This window comes from Hyperoodon ampullatus (assembly GCF_949752795.1).
Source record: "Hyperoodon ampullatus genome assembly, chromosome: 3".
In the NCBI taxonomy this organism is placed as follows: Eukaryota; Metazoa; Chordata; class Mammalia; order Artiodactyla; family Ziphiidae; genus Hyperoodon; species Hyperoodon ampullatus.
The window spans coordinates 67,352,704-67,369,205 of NC_136916.1; the positions used below are offsets into that span (position 1 = coordinate 67,352,704).

Genomic DNA, 16,502 nt, shown 5'->3' on the forward strand with positions numbered 1-16,502 from the left:
TTAGCACCATTAGGGCGCGAGGGGCGGGGCTCCACCGCAGCCCGTGCTGGGCGCTGAGGTCCTGCTGGGCGCTGAGGTCCGTGCATCGGTCTGTCTGTGCATCCTGGCCGCGGGGGGCCGGGGTGTGGGTCAGCGGCGGGCGACCCGCTGACGGCCGCGGGAGGGGGCGCCACGGCCGGGTGGGGGACAGGAGCGGCAGCACTGGGTGCGGACGGTGGGCAGCTGGCAGCGGCCCAGCAGGCGCAGCGTCTCGCAGAAACCGAAGGACAGGCGATCGCGCTCGCAGCCTAGGGCTGGAGGGGGCGGATCAGGACCAGCAGGTGGGCACCGGAACCGCCCCCCTCCTCCCACCTGCACCCAGGGTGGAGGGGCCTCCCTGAGATTTTAGCTGGGCCGTCTCCCTGCCCCCCAACAGCCTTAAGGAGACCTGCAGCCACCCCCAGAGCATCGGCCTCCTGTTTCTGGAGGGGCTCCCCTAGCCCTGAGTTACAGATCTCCAGCTGTAGTCCTGTCCCACCTGCCCTTGGCCTAGGCCCCCACCTCCAGGGCTGGAGAACTGGCCCTGCTGGGCTCAGGTTTCCAGAGGAAAGGCCCCGAGACCCCAGTCCTGACCGCCTCAGGTGCTCACGAGAAGCCAAAGAGCCTGCCACCCCTCTCGGTCCCTGACCCTGCGAGACCTGACAGCACCTGGCACACAATGGAAGTCCCAGGTGCCTCCTGCCAGCCTACAGTGGCCTCTGCCCCACACCCCCTGCCCAAATGCACCTGTCCTGCCAGACCTCCCTGCACCCTGCAGCCATGGGCTGTACTCAGCTTCAGCTTCCAGGTCACACACCAGAACAGTCCCATCAGCCAGGCCAGGCACTGAGGCCCTGAGAGAGCAGGTGTGGCCTGGGCCATCAGCCCGTCAGCAGAACCCAGGCCTCTTGAGGAGGGACAAAGGGAAGCTGCCTGCCCGGGGCTGAGGCCTGGTGGGCCCTCCTGCCCTGTGCTTATCAGAGCTATTTTGGGAAGTGGCTTGCTTCCAGCCTCCTGGCCTTGCTCCCGCTGCCTGTGACAGCACCCAGCTGCCGCCTGGCCCTCTCACTTCAGCAGACATCCCAGGAGAGGAGAAGCAGGAAGGCAACTGGCAGCCCTGTCCCTGGGACATCCCTGGGGCCCGGCAGAAGGCATGAGGCAGCAGGCAGCCTCCTCCACCCTGGCTCTCAGCAGCAGCTCTAACCTACGCGTCTACAGACCTGCATCCTGTTCCCACTGTGTGACCTCAGGCAAGTTTCTTAACTTCTCAAGGGGCCCCAGTTCCCTCCTCTGCCAGTAACCCCACCTCCACAGGCAAACGGATGTGGCCGTGCTATGTCAGCTGCCTCACCGTGATGACCAAGTTTCCAGGCTTTCCAAACGTCCTGCCACACAGCCCCACAGATCATCAAAACATCCTGGGGACTCCAGGGTCTCGGCATGCAATCACTTCCTTGGCTGGCCTCTACCCTTAAACTCCTCGCCTGGGTGCCAGCAGCTACCTTGGGGCTGTGTGCAGGAGGCTCGGAGGTGCTTGCTGGATGAATGCTGAGGGCTGGGTGCTTGGGGTGGGTGGAATTTCTGCTGGGCCTTGAGGTAATGGGATTTGGGGCAGGAAGCCTATCCCTCCCAGTGGTTTGGCCAGCAAGGCATGGCAGTGGCTAGTCTGGGCTTGCCCAAGGGCTACCAAGGAGCCAGTCACTGGTACAGAATGCAGACTGGGGCAGGTGCCTGGAGGCCCTGGATGCCAGCTGAGGGCCAAGGACTCTGTCCTAGGGCGGCTCTGTCCTAGGGGCAGGAGTCAGACAGCTGATAGGCATGGGAGCTGCTGGATTCTCTTGACTGACAAAGGTAGCCTTAGGCATTCTTCCTGACCTCATGATGGGGGATGACAGTGTCCACGAGGGAGAGGAAGAAGCCAGCCTTCCCTGAGCACTTCCTGGGCTCTTCACCCCAAGACCTCATTTACGAGGATGGGGGTTGTCTGCCCCTTTATGCGTAAGACAGGGAAGTGGAGCCCAAGACCACAGAGCTGGTGAGGGGAGGCCAGGTGTGATTCCAGGGCCAGTTTTCTGTGCTCAGCACTGCTGGGGGTGGCTGGGCTGCAGGAAGAAAGCGTGTGTGTGCGTGTATGTGTGTGTGCGTGCGTATGTGTGTGCGCGTGTGTGTGTGCACGTATGCGTGTGTCTATGTCCAGAGCCACCTCTGCCACAAGCTCTTCCTCTAAGACCCAGCTGGCCAGGAAGCCACCAGCTGCTGGGAGCTAGCAGGACCCTAGGCGGGAGGCCCCTTCATGCGGTTACACTGCTCCCTCTGGGCAGCCCTCCTCTGGCCAGGAGATGAATGGGCCAGAGCTGGGGATGGGGGCTCACCCAGGCCTGAGCTCCACACAGTCTCAGGAACATCCCTAGCCTCACTCTGGGAACGGGGTGGGTAACTGAGACCCAGAGGGAAAAAGAGCTTGCCCGAGGTCACACAGCAGCCTGGGGACCGAGGCTGCTGCGTCCACTCCTCCCCTGAGCTAAAGAAAGCTGCCTGAGGGGCTGGACCCTCCCTGGCTCTGACCCCAGCACAGCCCCAGACTCTGCGTGGCTCCCTGTCAGTCAGCCAGTGCTGTAGGGGGACGGTTCCATGACTCTCCATCTCCCCACCGTCCACCCTGCCCACCCCTTGCCCAGCAGACAGCCGGCTGGGGCACTCACGTGGAGGCTCAGTGAGCTCACAGTCTTGGGTGCCGCACGGCCGGGAGCTCTCGGGCCAGGCCTCGTGGCCACACTGGTCGCTGTCTTCCTCAGGCAGCCCAGTCTGGGTGTTGACACACTTGACAAGGCGCCGCTGGACGCCGCCGCCGCAAGGGGCTGAGCACTGTGGCGAGCACAGGAGGGGTGAGCATCCTCTTACCAGCCCTGCAGGGGGGCATCCCAGGGGCGTCCCCAGGGCAGCTGCTGCCTTCTCCAGGAAGCCTAGCTCATGGTTCCCAGCCCCATCTCTCCGGCCTCCTCAGAGGGTCGGTCCTGTCCCCAGAGGCCACTAGGTGTTCGCTTGCAGGAACTGCATCTGCAGAGCGGAGGGGAAAGATGCCAGCCCCTCACACAGGATGGGACATGCCTGAGAGGCCTGGGCAGTGGCTCCGGGGCTGGAGGACCTGCTGCAGCCCATGGGCAGTGGAAGGAAGGGAGAGAAAGTTTCTCAAACAGGGCCCACCATCCCAAGTCAGGCTTTGTTCTTATCAGTTGGGGTCTGATGTTTTTAAAAAGCCGTAAAAATAAATTTAACCTGTGCCAACATCGTGCCAGGCCCTGTGCTAAGTGCCTCACTGTGTGACTTCATCTAATGCTCACAACCCCACTTTACAGATGAGAAGACAGAGGCCTGGCGAGGTAAAGCAACCTGCCCAGGGTCCTTCAGCAGCCAGTGGGACGAGGACTGAGATTCCCAAACAGGCCTGGCAGGAAGAGTCCTGCCCAGCTGAGGCCTCACTGGCCACTCCCGTACCCCCTCCGCCAGTCTGGTCTTTGTTTAGTCTCCTGAACACCCTGTGTCTGTCACTCCTGCCCCAGGACTTTGCATTTGCTGCTCCTCGTATGCCTCTCCTTCACATCACAAACCCCTCCAGTCTCACTCTGAAGTCCCCTCCCCAGAAGGCCTTCCCTGACATCACAGCGCACGTCCCTTTTTTTTACGTCTGTCTCCCTGGCGGGCTGTAAGCTTCAGCAGGGCGGGGACCTCATCTGGCCACCACTGTATCTGCAGGGACCACAGAGAGCCTGGCATACAGAACACACTCAACAGCACCCTGCGTGAACAAAGGTCTGATAGACGCCTGCTGACACGAGACCTCCCTCCGCATGTCCTCCCCACACGAAACCCCGCGCTTGCTCACCTGGCCCCAGGGCCCCACCACCCACTGTGTACAGGGGTGGGTGTTGCAAGGCCGTGTGCTGTTGGGTCTCAGCGCCTCCTCACAGAGGCCCGGCTCTGGGCATGTCACCAGACGCTGCTGCTCACCGCCGCCGCAGGCCTCGGAGCACTAGGAGGGCAGGGGAAGGGGTCTGGGCACTGCTGGGCTCTGAGGACACCCCCGCTCCCATCCCAGACCCCCAGGCCTCACCTCCCTCCAGGAAGAGATGTACCAGCTGAGGCAGGGCTGGGCCCCGCAGGGCCGGCGGGCAGGCGGCTTGGCAGGCCCCGGCTGGCAGTGGAAGGGCCGCAGCGGCTGGAGGTCCCGTGTGTCCACACACTGCACGTCCCGCACGGAGGAACCCCCGCCACAGCTGCGGGAGCACTGGAGGCCGAGGGTCCCGCGTGTGGACACACCACCACCACGTGCATGCACACGAGAATGTGGTGAGGGCTGTGGCAGGGTGCGCGTTGGGCACTCTCACCCCCACCCGTGGCAAGTCCCTTAAGGGCCCCGGGGAGAAGCCATGGCTAACCAGCCTTGGGCGGTGGGTGGCGTGGCCAGGGGCTGCCCCGGAATGGGACAGATGAGAAAAAGTGGAACAAAGAAGAAAGTGAAATCCCGAGAGTGACAGAAAGGAGAGAAAAGGATACAGCCAGTGAGAGAAGGCGAGTGACTCAGGCTGAACCACACACAGATGGAATGATCCCAGAGGCTAGAAATTAGAGTACAAAGATGTGCAGCACAGAGCCCCCCGCCCAGTGGCTATGGCTGACCCCAAACACAGGCCACGGGCCCCAGAGCCCCACTCCGTGCCCCGACGCTGCCCGCCTTCTCCCTCACGCACCTTACTCCAGCTGCCCATGTGCCAGGCAGCGCAGGGCCGCAGGTGGCAGCGGCGGGCAGGCTGGGGCCGGGCTGCGGGAGTGCAGTCCTCCTCTCGGCCGGAGCTGCAGCGCACGGGCCTCCAGACGGCACCCAGACCGCAGGTGGTGGAGCACTGGGGGCGGGGACGCAATGCCCATGAGGGCCGGGCAGATCCCTGCACCCTCCAGCCCCCCAGCCAGGTAAGAGGGACCCGCCAGTGCCTCAGTTAACTCGTCTGCAAAATGGGCTCCTCCACCCACCTCCCAAGGAGACCATGAAGATGAAAAGTCAAATCCCTTGCAACCAACTGTCCCTGCTACAGGAGACACGTGTGAGGTGGCCCGGCTGTGCTGACAAGGCTCAATGCTTCCCAGAATCACTTGGGAAGGAAGTCTGGGTTCCTCACTGGGCCTCAACCTGTCCCTCCCACACCAAAACTAGGGATCTGAACAGAAGCAGCTCACTTCCCCTACGGTGACAACCTGGGGACGTTGGGGTGGGGGTGGGGGACACAGGACAGCTTCTTGCCATGCAGTTCAGACCCTCACAGGCCCGACAAAGCAGGTGGAGCCCTGAGGGGAGAACCAGGTGGCAAGGAACTGCGCTACACCTGGAGGAGCCAGGCTGAGCCCTGCTGGGCCTGGGGACCATGGGAGGAGGCTTTCCCACTGACACAGCTGCCTGGGGTGAGCTCCCTGTCCCTGGAAGCATGCAAGCCAGAGTATGAGAGGGCCGTTCCCCCTGGCTGCCCCTCATTTGTGCCTGCCCTGCCCTCCCAGCGGCCCCCTGTGCTACTCAGGAATGAGCCTCTGGGGACCCCAGGGATACAGGCTCCCTTGCCCCACCCTACTGTTCAGAAGAGAAACTGAGGCCCAATGGGGCAGACCAGCCCCAGGGGCACATGGAGGGCAGTATGACTGAGCTGGGGCAAAGTTCCTCCCACCTCACAGAGCCTCCACCCACCACAGGCTGTCAGTTCCCTAATCCCCACCCACCCAGGAGGCTGGACAGACAAGGCTTATACCCTGCTCTGCTCACTTTCAGATGAAGAGACCAAGTTAGTGAGGTCCTGCTCAACCCCCCAGCCCACCCCGACCCCTGCACCACTTGCCTCACTCCAGTTCCCCACTTGCCAGCTGGCATTCCTGACGGGTGGCAGGTCTACGGGGGGCCCCTCCTCTGCTGGGCTGGGGTCCAGAGGCCCAGGGGCTCGGCTGCCGTTGGCCGGACTGTCCTGAGCTGGTATGGACAGCAGCACAGGGCTTGGGGGCGTCTCAGGGCTGGGGGACTCAGGCTGGCCCAAGGGCCCCAGGCTCAGGGCAGTCACCCAAGGCGCGTGCCCTAGGCCGGTCGGAGCCTTCAGAAGGAAGGTTCCCGGCATCGCCAGGGTCTGCAGGTCCCGTAGAGCCAGGCCTGGGGTTGGAAGGGTGGGAGTCCCGGGCTCCAGGGCGCTGCCTGTACCCTGAGTGTCTGGCAGATTGGCGGTGGGAGGAGCGCCCCCAACGGTGGGCCACAGCTCACTGTCCACAGGCCCCAGGCCACCCTCCAGCGCTGGTTCCCAGGCCAAGGTACCACTCGTCCACAGCTCTACTGTGTCGGGACTAGGAGAGGAGTGGGAGGTGCTGATGGGGGACGAGGCGGGCAGCGTGGGGCTGGGTCTTTGGGGCGCTCTGTGGCCCAAGGCTTCCTCACTGTCCTCGGAAACCTCATTGGTGCTCTCCCACCAGGGAGGCGGCGGCTGGCTGTGGCTGTCCTCCCCTCCCAGGAGTTTGTTCTGGCTCCCAGGGGCGGCAGGCGTCTCCACGCTGACTGAAGTCGGGGGCCAAGGCAAGCTGGGGAGCCCAAGGTCTGGGGCTCCAATGGGGACATCTTCCTCAAATAAGAAATTGACCAATGAGTTCCCAGGGGTCTGCTCCGAGGGTGGGGGTGGGGAATGGCCAGCCTGGCTGGGCCAAGGAGCAGGGGACCAATCTCCCAGTGCCCCCTCATCCTCAGGCCCAGAAGGCTCTGTGGTAGGCATGGGGGTGCCCACAGGAGGCTCAGCAGGACTGCTGAGGGGTGGGGGCATCCAATCCCCTGTGCCCGCCAGGTCTGCGTCAGGCTCCTCGAAGGGCCCGTAGGACAGGTTCTCATGGAAGTTAATGAAATTGTAGTCGTAGTAGAAGTCGTCAACGAACACGGGCCCCGGCGGGCCCAGCTCAGGGTCCTCCTCCCCGATGGCATTGCCCATGCCAGCCGGCTTGGGTGATGAGGGGGGCGGAGGGCGTGGGGCTGGGCGGTGAGGAATGAAGTCGACCTCATTGAAGAGCTCGCGGCTGGAGGAGCCGCTGCCTGAGCCTTCGGGGCCCAGCACGTCCAGGGCCCTCGGGCAGGGCGGCAGAAGGCAGGTGGCCTCCCTTGCTGGCTGCTGGTCCTCGGCGCAGGGGACACCAGTGTCATTGGTGCAGAGGATGCTTCGGTGCTGAGTGCCCGGGCCGCATGTCACAGAGCACTAAAGAGAAGGCCAGGGTGAGGGGCTCAGGGCCAGGGGAAGCTGGGCCCTGGCAAGGTACCCTGCTCACTGCTCAATGTCAGTTTACAGGGCCCCAGCCAGCCCTCTCTCGCCCTGACCAGCTCGAGACCATGACTTGTGGCCATGGCTGGCCAGGGCATCCCAGCCCCTGAGGCTTTGGGGATGGGGCTGGACCTGGAATGCCCCAGGCCCCTCTCACCATGGTGCCCGGCAGTAAGGGCTCCCCAAAGGTTGTCTCTGCTTCCCTGTAGCCCAAGACCGACGGCAGAGCTGGGGGCGGGGCGGGCCCCCCCGGGGCGCTCCCCACCATCATGCTACTCACCTCAGACCAGTTCCCCACAGCCCAGGTGGCCGGACAGGGCACATCGCGGTTGCAAGGGGTTTCGGCAGGGGGCCGGGGCAGGTGTTCACAGGCAGGTGGCTCCAGGGCGCTCTGCTCATCCAGCCCCACGCTGTGGATGCAGAGCACGGCGCGGCGGGAGAGCCCCCCAGGCCCGCAGGAGCTGGAGCATAGCTGCCACTCACCTGCCCACCACCTGTGGGGGGCACAAGGGCAGCATCAGCGTGCAGCCACCTGGACTCCCAGGCACTCGGGGTTCAGGGAGGGTCGGGCCTAAGCCCAGGGGACGATTCCCCAGAGCTCCAAGCCTGGGATGGCCCCCTGGCCCCCAAAGCCCAGTGACAGGACACAGTCCCCTTTGCTCCTGCCACCTTCACCCCTGGGGGACCTGGGCAAGACCCAAGGCCCGTGTCCACATCCAGGGACCCAAGCGCGAGCGATCAGGCATGTCCCTGGCTGATGCTGGCTATTGAGGGGGAACCCAGGCCCAGGCTGAGGTCGCGGGCAACCAGGGGCCGGGGCTTCAGCCTTGGGAAGGAAGGCTAAGAGCCCAGCTCCCTCTGCTCCTCCCAGGGGCGCCCTGATGAGGGACACCTGGGAGTCAGGCGCCTGGTGGGCTCACCGGGCGGGGCAGGGCTCCTCGCTGCACTTCCTCTGACGGTCATCGGGCCGGCCCAGGGGCTCACAGTGCCTCTCGTCCACGGGCCCCGCCTGCCGCTCCATGCAGCGCACGCTCTGCCTCTGCATCCCTGGGAGGCCATGGGGGCTCAGCCTGGGCCCGGCGCTCAGGGCGCCCCCTGCCTGAGCCACGCTGCACCCAGAGACACAGCTATACCCCACTCTGCTCAGATCCCTTCCAGAACAGGGCCTCACTGCCTCTGTCAGGATGAAGGCAGGCCCCCACTGCCCCCTCCTCACTGTCCTCCTGGCCTTCACCCCCACCCCTGGGGAGGCAGCAGAGTGTGCAGGTTCAGTGGGCGGGGGCTGTAGCCCCACCGCTTCCCAGCTGGGAGGCCTGGGCAGCTCACTCGGCCTCTCTGAACCTCGCTGTCTTCATCTGTTAGTGGGAGTAACGATAATACCTGCCTTGAAGGCCAGGTGTGAGGATAACGTGCTCACGGAGGTACAGGCTCAGCCCATGCCTGGCACATGGTAAGAGCACAACCAGTGCCAAATCCAACCACGGCCTAGCACCACCTCCAGTGTCTACACTCCTACCAACAGGATCAGTGCCCAGACATTCTGGAGAAGAAATCCGTCAGACCTCCCAGTCAGGCATTCCTCTCCAGCCTCACAGCCCTCCCCACGCCCTGCCCCGGCACTCGCTTTGTCGCTGTTCCTGTCCTTCACTCCCCCTGCCATTGCCTGTCTCTGCGCCCTTGCAGAGCCGTGCTCTTCCCTTTCCACGTGCACCCCACACCGCCTGCTGAGGCCCAGCAGCAGGACCGACTCCAACAGGCTCTGCCTTCACCCTGCTCCCCCTATGGCACAGAAGGGGGGCTCACCCCTGCCCTGAGCCTCCAGTCTCCCCTCCACCCGCCTCCTTCCTTCCTAACAGAATGCAGGGTTCGTTCAAGGTAACAATGGGACCTGCTGAAAACACTCCCCACTGTAGTTCCCGTGCAGCTAGGGGGTCTGGGACACAGTCGTGCCAGGGAGAAGAAGACACAAGTCCTTCCCGAGAGTCAGCCCTTTGCCCCTTCTCCTTCTTGCCAGCAAGAAGCCTGGGCAAAGGGTGCCATCTTGTGACACACATGAGGGGAAGGTGGGGCTGAGAGTGGTCCCTAAAAACATGGCAGGCCATGCAGCCAGCTTGGACCATGCACCCTCCCTGGGGGTTCTTACTGCCGAAGACGAGTAAACCCTTATCTGCTCCAGCTACCACTCATCAGGGTCCTGTCACTTGCCACTCAACACATGCCTATTCTGTCCACGTGGGAAGCCACCGATTTGCTGAGAGACAATTCCCCAGTGTCTGGTTCATCAAATGTATTTGTTTTCACATTTGTAAATTTAACTCATAACCGGGTAGGATGCTTTTAATAACTTTTGAAGATTCCTGTCCAGCTTTAGTGGGTCAGTGTTCATTTGTCATCAAAATAGCATTTCAAGGAATGTTCAAATGTCTCTGTCCCAGATTCCTGATACTGAGACCCTGGACACTGAGGGGGAGGGGGAGGGGAAGGGAGACTGAAGAAGCCACAGGGAGGGGAGAGTGAGAGTTAGTCAAACTGTTACACGTTTTATAGAGTTTAAAGGAATAAGTAAATGTGGTAACTAGGCCATTGGGCTACGAGGCTCAGAGTCTGGGTGGGGAGATCCTTGTCACGTCCCAGCTCCCTCCTCCCTGCCCCTGTCCTACTCCATCCTCCTCCCCCCCGCTTCTTTCTCTCCCTTCCCCCTCCCCCTTCTCTCCCTTCCCCCTCCCCCTTCTCACTGGGGAAGCCCTCCTGGGCCAGCAGCCCAGGAGTGCCAGGCTCTGGGCCTCCCAGGAAGGGTGGGAGGGCACCGAGGAGGAGGGGGGCCCGGGGAAGTGGAAGGAGCTTATCCTGACGGAGATGCAGGTGAGGCTCTGGGAGGATGAAGGGGTCAGATCCCAGGTACGGGGCAGAACCACGGGCACAGGACCTGCCAGAGCTGAGCAGTGAGAAGAGGGAGAGGCAGCTGGTACCTCTCTGGGGGAGACACACTGAGCGCTCGCCAAGCGCCACGTGCTGTGCCTGCCTCACCTTGTTTACTCTCCCAGTGGACCTATGAGATGGGGCCATTGCTAGCCCCATTATACAGATGGGGGAACTGAGGCCCAGAAGCAGCATTCCAAGTTCACAGCAGCCCAGCAAATAAGCAATGAGCCAGAGGCTAAGGCCAGGCATCAGTGCCCAGAGACAAAGGCCCTGCTGGGCAGCAGCTGTGCCCACTGCTCTCCTCACCTGTGCCACAGGTGACTGTGCACTTGGTCCAGGGCCCATAGTGCCAGGAGAACTCAGGCGGCTGGATCTGGCTATGGCCATCCGCCTCCCTGTGGATGATGTACTCGTAGCGCACCCCAGGGTTGCTCTCCTGGAACAGGAGCTGGGGCAGGCAGACGGGGGGGCCCCGTGAGCATGAGGTGTCCTTTCCCTCTGCCCAGACCTGCCACCCATCTTAAAGGAGCCAACCTCAGCCACCTCTGGGACCTGGGGCTATACCATGGAGCCATTCTAGAGATGGGGAAACCAAGGCAGAGGCCCCAGCAGTAGGGCCAGGCCCGGAGCCGGGCTCTGTGACTGCCCCAGGGCTCGCTCCTGCCATGCGGCTGGGAGCCACGGATTCCACCTCTGCTCCTCCCCAGCCTGGGCCCCAGGAGGCAGTCACCTGGATCCAGATAGGCTCGTCGGTGGGACCAGGGGACGTGAGGTTCTCCCAGTTGCCTGTGCGTGCATACGTGAAGGTGGTCCCCGCCACCTGGTAGTCCCCGTTCCACTGGATGATCCACCCACCGTTGAGGAAGTACTTATCCGGGTCCTCGCTGCGTAGGGCCAGGAAGTTGGCGGCCTCGGCCACCTCCTCGATGCGGATCTCGCGAGCACCGGCTGGGATCAGCCCCACGTCCACATATCCTGTTGGCCAGGGATTGTGCACACGTTGTGAAAAGAGGTAAGAGGGTTAGCTGTTGCCCGCCCTCACCTCTCTTTCCACTTGCCCCTGCCTGCCGATGCCAAAGATTCCATCGTTAACTTAAGATTCTGGGTTCCCCACTTAGATCTGTCCCAGATCACCAAAGCCTCAGAAGGGCTCAAATCCTACCCCCTGACTCATGCCTCACCACCCTTCTCTGGGAAACTTTAGCTGGTCTCCCTGTCACAAGGCTGGGCCTATCCCCTATACCTGGGGCCAGCATGACCTTTCTAAAAACCTCAATTGACTGGGCCTTTCCCCTGGGATATCCTCCTCATACCTATACAGCCTGTTTTTGTTCTTTCACTAAGTAGTACCCATGATGTGCCTGGCATTACCCTGAGGACTCTACAGGTGTAACAACCCTATGACATAGGTACTACTGTTATCCCCATTTTACACATGAGGACACTGAGGCACAGAGAGGTTACATAACCTGCACCAGGGTTCTGCTGGGATGTGAATCAAGCTCTGAGGTCTGAGCTTTAACCACCACGCTGGACTGCATCTCTGGGGCTGAAATCTAAGCTTCTTGGCCTAGCATTCAAAGCCTTATGGCATCCCCACCTTTTTTATAGATAGGTCCCCAGACAGAGCGTGCTCTTTCTTGCCTCCAGGCTTTGTTGGGCACAAGCTCTTTCCTCCATGTGTAATGCTTTCCCCATCTCGTCTGAGTCTTTTATGATTCAGCTCAACTTCCACTTCCTACAGGAAGTCTTCCCTGACCTCTCCATGTCAGGACCTTCTTCCTCAGGGCTCTCACAGCCCTCTGGGCCTCCTTCCACTGCATCTGTCACACTAAAAGGTGAGACTGTAAGCTCTTCACCTCTTTGTCTCCCTCACCTAGCACTTAAGCAATGTATGCAAAACAGGCCCTGAGGTGAGTGAGTGGAGCTGGGGGGGTCTCTAAAGCTTCATAAGGCCACTCATAAGCCTGATAAGCCCAGGCTGGGGTCCCTGGGGCAGGAGGACTCCCTGTGAAGGAAGGTCTCTGCACTTGGGCCTGGGTGCCCTGACTCCTGCCAGGATCCTAGACCCAGCAAGGCAGCTTGCCTGCTTCCCATCTCTGGCCATGGGGGCTGTGGGCAGGGCTCAAGGGAGACAAGGAAGGGTCACCAGGTCAAGAGTGCCCTGCCCCCCACCAATGGTCCCACCCATACCCAGGCCCTCAGCCTCCTCGAAGGTCCCGCTCACGGTGTGACAGGTGGAGCCGTTGCCGTGGCACACGCCGCAGCGGTCCTCGATGGCACCCGAGTCAATCTCGAAGTCGCAGCCCACATTCTGCAACACATGGGGAGGGGAGACCCCTGGTGCTGGGCCACTGGCGGCGAGCCCTCTCTGGCACCAGCCTCAGGGGCCTGCCAGGGTGGGGAGGAGAGAGCTCGGAGCAGGGAGCAGGGGCCCCACCACAGCTGTGCCCTCTGACCCCAGGTAAACCCCTCGACCTCTCTGAGCCTCAGCTTCCTCAGATGTGAAACAGGGAGAACCACCTGCACCGTGAAGGTGTGCTGTGAGATCGCATGAGACAAGAGACGGGAGAAGCTTTGTAAAAGGCCACAGCAGGCAGGGGGAGCTGGCACACCCGCGCTCCTGACCAGCGTGGACAGGAATTCCCCCAAAACGGGAATCAGTGTTCCCTGCTGGTCCTCCCCAGAGCCCAGGCCTCTACGCCCAGGGGCTTCCCTTCCCAGGAGCAGGGGAAAGAAAGTGCTGAGGACGTGGGCAGGGGGAGTGGCACTGATACCACTGGAAATAAGTCTAAGTATTGTCAGCAAACACTGACACTTTCTCTGCCAGGCCCTGAGGCCTGCATGGCCCTGTAATGCCCTGTTAAATGACTGCATTTAACCCTGTGACGTGGCTACATGGACGGACAGTCCCCTTTCTACTATCGCAGAGGAAACCACTGCTGGGGGTCATCCAGCCAGCAGGAGGTCGAGCTACCACCTGAGCTCTGGTTTCCGGGCCGGGGCTGGGCCGGTACAGAAGCCAGCATTCAGAAGCCATGGCGGGCAGGCCGTGGTGCAGAGGCAGAGCCTGGGGGTGAGGCCCGATGATATGGGGGCTCCAGTTCCAGGAGGAGCGGGGAGGCTTTGCTGAGAGGCGATGACAGACCATCAGAGGCTTCACTGGCAGAGCGGGGAAGCCCAATGGTACAGCCTGGGGAGGGTGGCCAGAGGGAAGCAGGAGGAAGCCAGAGGAGACCTGTCAGGGGGTTGGGGAGGGCAGTGCTGGAGACTCTCTTCCTAGCTGGGCACACCTTGCAGATGCCGTTGATGCAGAGGTCACGGCTGGCCTGGTCCTGGTAGCAGGGGGTGCCATCGACCACAGCGTCCCGCAGCTTCTCAGCAAAGTACTCATTCGAGGGCCGGCAGTGCAGCTCACAGGGGTTCACTGGGAGCCCAAGCAGAGGAGCCATGTGGGACAACCAGGGCAGGAGTCACGGAGGCCACCGGGAAGACCGCCTCCACGACACCCATCAGTGGCGGGCTGGGAGCTCCACTGGGCTGGTAGTATCTGCAAGGCTGTCCACGGGAGCCAGGAGGGAGCAGCGGCCCCAGCAGACAGTGCCTGTATCACTGGGCAACCTTGGCCCTTGGATCTCTGCCCTTCCAGGCCTCAGTGTCCCTGTGGGCAATAGGACTCACCGTCATTGACCACGGGCACCCACGTGTGCAGCTGGCCCTTGTAGAGCATAGCGTCAAAGTGGCTGCACTGGACTTGGCGGAAAGAGGGGCGGCCGGCAGGGCAGGCCTGCAGGTTGCACAGGCGAAAGCGCTTCCGTTCACCCACGCAGTATTTGCCCTTGTATTTGGGCCTGTGGGGAGAGTGGGGTGGGGGGCAGTGAGTGCCGACTGCACACCCGGATCCAGAAGTGGGTCCTCGGAGCGAGCAGCTCCTCCTGCACCCCTAACACCCAGAGATTCCCGCCGTCCACCTCCGTTCACGCTGCTCGCCCTGTGGGTCGCCCACACTCTGGTCCAGACACAGGCTCCCTGTTTGAAAGCATCTCAGGGGAGGTGGCAGCAGGAAGCCTGGGCTCTGCCCCTAACCTGCTGTGTGAACTTGGCCAAGTCTCTGGACCCCTCTGGGCCTCAGTATCCTCATCTATAAAATGGGACTGGGGCTGCCTCTGCAGAGGGTTGTTCAGAGGCTGGGCCAAGCTGCAGACATGACTGGCACTAGCTGAAGGGGCTACTCCAAGTCTCCAGCCCGTGGGACCCAGAGTCCTGACAGCCCATGTGTCAGCAGACATGTTCCTGGTGGCAGCACCCCAGCCCAGGTCAGAAGGAAGCCCCATTGGCCCTGGCCCAGCTGAGAGGTATGCCCCCAGCATAGAGCCTGAACCCTAACCCCACCCTGTCTGCCCCCAACTAAGTTCAGACCTAGAGGCCTGGAGGCAGGGTGGGGTATAAGCACGGGGCCCTAGAAGGACCTGGCTCTGAATCCCACGCCCACCCTGGGGCAGCCTAGTGAAATGGGCTCATCCAAAGGCGCCGGGCAGCCCCTCAGTCTACAGTACAGCTGGCCTCTCTGCACCTCCCTGATCTTCACCTCACCACCCTTAGATGGGGAAACTGAGGCCCAGAGAGATGAAGTTACTCACCCCAGGTCACAAAGCACCCCTCCCAGGCTGACCAATTCTCCCAGCTGTCCCCAGTCTCATCTTGGACCCACTTGTACCTCAAATGCCACTAAGTGGGTCTATTTACTGAGCGCTTACTACGAGCTAGCTGCAGGGCTTCACCTGCATTTATCCTCTACCAGATGGGCACTGCTGCTGCCCCATCATATACTTTCTCTGGAAACTGAGGCCCAGAGAAGGGGTGGAGAGAGAATTTGAACCCTGATCCATCTAAGGTTCAGGGTCTAAGCTCTTAGCCTGTCCTCCCTGCTTCCCTCCCACCAGCTGCTGCTTTGTTGTGTGGCCTCTGATGAGTCCCTCCAGTCTCTGGGCCTTGGTGTTTCCCTCTCTGCAATGGGGTCAGCAGTGGCGACTCAATCAGCCTCCGGGGCACTCCTAGAAGTGACCCGAGGTGGCTCTGGACACTCCAGGCTTGGCCTCCATGGGGATACTTCTGCGAGTGGGAGGCTGGGACAGAGCCAGTGTCCCTGCAATCGCCAACTCTGCTCAGGGCGCCCCATCCCACCTGCCCCGGGAGCCCCGGCCCCGCACTCACGCAGGCTGTGTGCACTGCCGCTCGGCACTCTGCACGCCCACGCCACAGCTCCGGGAGCAGACGGACCAGGCGCTCCAGCCAGACCAGCCACCGTCCACGGCCTCGGGCCGGAAGCCCATGGGAACGCACTCCCCATTCAGACACCACTACCGAGACAGACAGAGGTAGAGCAAGCCCACGCCAAGCTCCTCACCCTAGTGGGAACAAGGTGGGTGGAAGGCCTGGAAAGGCCCAGAGGGGAAGGACCTAAGGGCTGGGGGAGGCCCCCTTCCAGTCGCCCAACACCTGGGCCCCATGGTGGAGCTGAGCAAGGAATAAAATAAGAGTCCACATGCTGACTCTTCTGAGCTGAAGGCACTTTGGAGAATTGCCCAGTCAAGCTCTGCTCCAAAGCCTCCATTCTGCAGGTGGGGACTTGGGCCAGAGAGGGCTGGGGTTCTGCTAAGGGCATGAGCAAGTCTGTGAGCCAAGGCTGACCCCAGAGCACGGACACAGCAGGGAGTCTCACCTCTCACCCCCTCCGCAGCTGGACTGGCGAACCCCTACCTTGCTCTCCCCACACCTGGTACCATCCACAGCTGCATCCAGCTTGGAGTGACAGGTGGTCCCCACGGAGCACCAGAGCGTGTGGCAGACATTCTGCAAGGAAGAAGGCAAGGGCCATACCCTCACCTCCTCCTCGGTGCCACCACCTGCCCTGCCCCCGTACCACCCCCATGAGTCCCCTGGGAATCCCTCCTTGGGGCTGGCACATGGTGGGGGTCTATAGCTGGAACCCCCTCTTGTCTTGCTGGACCACGTGGTGTGGGGGGCCCTGGGCTGGGGCCCCAGGCTCGGGTTTGTCGCTCAGGGTAGTCCCCAGCTCGCCCACCTCTCCCAGCCCCAGTCTACCCGTCTGGAAACACCCTGGTTAGAAGCTGCAGGGTCTCTGACATGCCCATGGCCATCACTTCGGGCGATCTTCCCCAGGACCCCGCAGGAGACGTTTTATTTTACCTCTTATGATCCAGCTCCAGCAGGTGAGGG

General features: G+C 62.0%; 1 protein-coding gene across 1 annotated transcript in view; it reads right to left on the bottom strand.

Moving 5' to 3' along the window:
• ADAMTS7 (ADAM metallopeptidase with thrombospondin type 1 motif 7) overlaps nt 1-16,502 on the bottom strand; it is a gene marked incomplete at its 5' end in the record, with an annotated part of 55,015 nt that continues 38,513 nt past the window's right edge. Inside the window, 15 exons of the mRNA XM_079700606.1 lie at nt 1-287; nt 2,721-2,883; nt 3,902-4,048; nt 4,130-4,303; nt 4,767-4,919; nt 5,898-7,277; nt 7,621-7,834; nt 8,261-8,387; nt 10,569-10,710; nt 10,993-11,237; nt 12,456-12,576; nt 13,556-13,689; nt 13,944-14,113; nt 15,477-15,622; nt 16,023-16,115. Of these exons, the coding sequence (XP_079556732.1) occupies nt 130-287; nt 2,721-2,883; nt 3,902-4,048; nt 4,130-4,303; nt 4,767-4,919; nt 5,898-7,277; nt 7,621-7,834; nt 8,261-8,387; nt 10,569-10,710; nt 10,993-11,237; nt 12,456-12,576; nt 13,556-13,689; nt 13,944-14,113; nt 15,477-15,622; nt 16,023-16,115 (3,567 nt within the window). The 3' untranslated portion in view covers nt 1-129. The remainder of the gene's footprint in view (nt 288-2,720; nt 2,884-3,901; nt 4,049-4,129; nt 4,304-4,766; nt 4,920-5,897; nt 7,278-7,620; nt 7,835-8,260; nt 8,388-10,568; nt 10,711-10,992; nt 11,238-12,455; nt 12,577-13,555; nt 13,690-13,943; nt 14,114-15,476; nt 15,623-16,022; nt 16,116-16,502) is intronic.